The sequence below is a fragment of the Sinocyclocheilus rhinocerous genome, unplaced genomic scaffold (genome assembly GCF_001515625.1).
Source record: "Sinocyclocheilus rhinocerous isolate Xijiao unplaced genomic scaffold, SAMN03320098_v1.1 scaffold1735, whole genome shotgun sequence".
Lineage (NCBI taxonomy): Eukaryota > Metazoa > Chordata > Actinopteri > Cypriniformes > Cyprinidae > Sinocyclocheilus > Sinocyclocheilus rhinocerous.
Genome location: NW_015642868.1, coordinates 111,544 through 113,696, shown reverse-complemented (window position 1 = coordinate 113,696; position 2,153 = coordinate 111,544). Strand labels below are relative to the sequence as shown.

The 2,153-nt window shown below is 34.1% G+C and overlaps 1 protein-coding gene across 1 annotated transcript in view; it reads right to left on the bottom strand.

The window, feature by feature from the left end:
- Positions 1-1,501, bottom strand: part of LOC107756877 (CUB and sushi domain-containing protein 3-like) — a 287,188-nt gene extending 285,687 nt beyond the window's left edge. Inside the window, exon 1 of the mRNA XM_016574196.1 lies at positions 1,426-1,501. Within this exon, the coding sequence (XP_016429682.1) occupies positions 1,426-1,501 (76 nt within the window). The remainder of the gene's footprint in view (positions 1-1,425) is intronic.
- Positions 1,502-2,153: the final 652 nt, after the last annotated feature.

Below are 2,153 nucleotides of genomic sequence, written 5' to 3'. Positions count from 1 at the left end.
TATAATAACAGAGAGGAAAAATATAAATGCTGCAGGTTTTTAAAGAGTTATACAAAAAATGGACATTGATAAAATTATAGTATAGCAGAAAAAAATGTAAGTCAAATATTATATTATGTTATATTATATTTTAACAATATATAATTTAGAAAGGGAAAAATATATAAATCCTGCATGCTTTTAAGAGTCATACACAAAAGACATTAATAAAATTATAGTACAATAGAAAAAACAAGTAATTAAATTAAAATAAAAAGTTAATTACATGTATATTATATTATATTTATTATTAAAAAAATCTGGGTACTGATGAAATTTCAATATGATAGAAAAAGAAGGTAATTAAATACAATTAAAAAGTAATGAAAAAACCTTGACAATGCAATTTCATGGTACAGCCTATATACTATTACAAGCAAACATGTCTGGGGGTAAAACTTGAGCACAGCACAAAAAGAAAAATAAATAGCATCTCTAATGTGAAAAACATCTGTGAGCTAAGCATAACACCTCAGTCAGATGAACAGTGAGAGAATGTAGCACAAAAGTGTATTTTCTACAAGGTGTAACACAACTAGTTACATTTTATAACGAGTAACGCAATGCTGTAGCCCATTACATTCCCCAAAACTGACTGCAAACGAACGTGCAAAAAAAGCATGTCAAGAAACTGCATTAAAAACATCAGCCCACACAGACGTCATGCGAGAGTCTGAATCATTCATGTTACAAGCCGAACATGGTTGTTTGAGAAGTTAAACACAAGGCCCCTGTGGGCTACATAACGCAGTGAAAGAATGCTCTAGACTTGTTTCCGTCATCTTTAATACAGCTTTGAACATGACTGAGGTAGGAAACACGCTACTTGGACATTTCGGGCTTTGATTTCCGCTTCATTAGCATAGATTAAGAGAAAGGGGGAGTTATCCAGGGAAGCTGGGCTGGAGGTTCGGCCTCTGCTAACAATCTGCATTGGCTTTCCTGCCAACAATGGGCTCCATCTGAAGGTCTGGTTCAAAGATGAGAGGGAGCATTACAGAAACTCATTAGCGATGCACTTTGCGAGGTCTCGTCTGCCCCCACGTTCTGCCTGCTGGCCAATTTAATAACTAGCCACTCTCACCTCGTATGATCCACGCTGCTTTCTGAATTCCAGGCAAGTCCCTCTTACAGTCCTTCCAATTTAGTCTGTTAACCGCCAAGGTGCTCTGTCCATTTTCACCCATCTGGAAGCACAGATATCATAGTTCTATCAGCTCGTGAAGGTTGCTGAGCATCTCTCAATGATATTTCATCTTGACAAATCAAACACAAACTGAAAAGATTGTTTTTCTGAAATGTATGTTATTTCAGAGCTTCAGCCATTTTTAAAGTCAAGTGTGTAATTTGTTTGTTGTTGTTTTTAGGCCAGGAGGTATATCTTACCTGGAGGTCGCATCCGTTTAGCTGTCTGGCAGGCGCTCAGGATGTATGCAATTTGAAATCTGCCATCTTTACTCATGGCCACTCAGTTCTGGGCAGGGAAGTTTTTAAGCCAATCACTTGAGCTGTAAATGCCATGTGACTAATAACTCAGGAGCCACAAGAACATGCACATGAAAGACAGCACACAAAGACATGCTTTTAGGAGCACTGATAAAACAAAAACAAAAAAATCTAAAAGAATTAATGAAATTTAATATAATATAATAAACTATAATATAATATTACACAGAAAAAAATCCATTACATTCTTTTAGGAGCCCTACATTAAAAAATCTGCACAGATAATGTATGTACAGTAAAAATAAATTAATTAAAACAAGTAATCTTAAATATCACCAAAAACAAATTAAATGGTATATATAATAAAACTGTAAATATGTGACCCTGGACCACAAAACCAGTCATAAGTAGCACGGGTATATTTGTAGCAATAGCCAACAATACGTTGTATGGGTCAAAATTATCAATTTTTCTTTTATGCCAAAAAAACATTAGGATATTAAATAAAGATCATGTTCCATGAAGATATTTTGTAAATTTCTTACTTAATTTTTGATTAGTAATATGCATTGCTAAGAACTTCATTTGGACAACTTTAAAGGCAATTTTCTCAATATTTTGATTTTATTGAACCCTCAGATTTTCAAATAGTTGTATCTCGGCCAAAT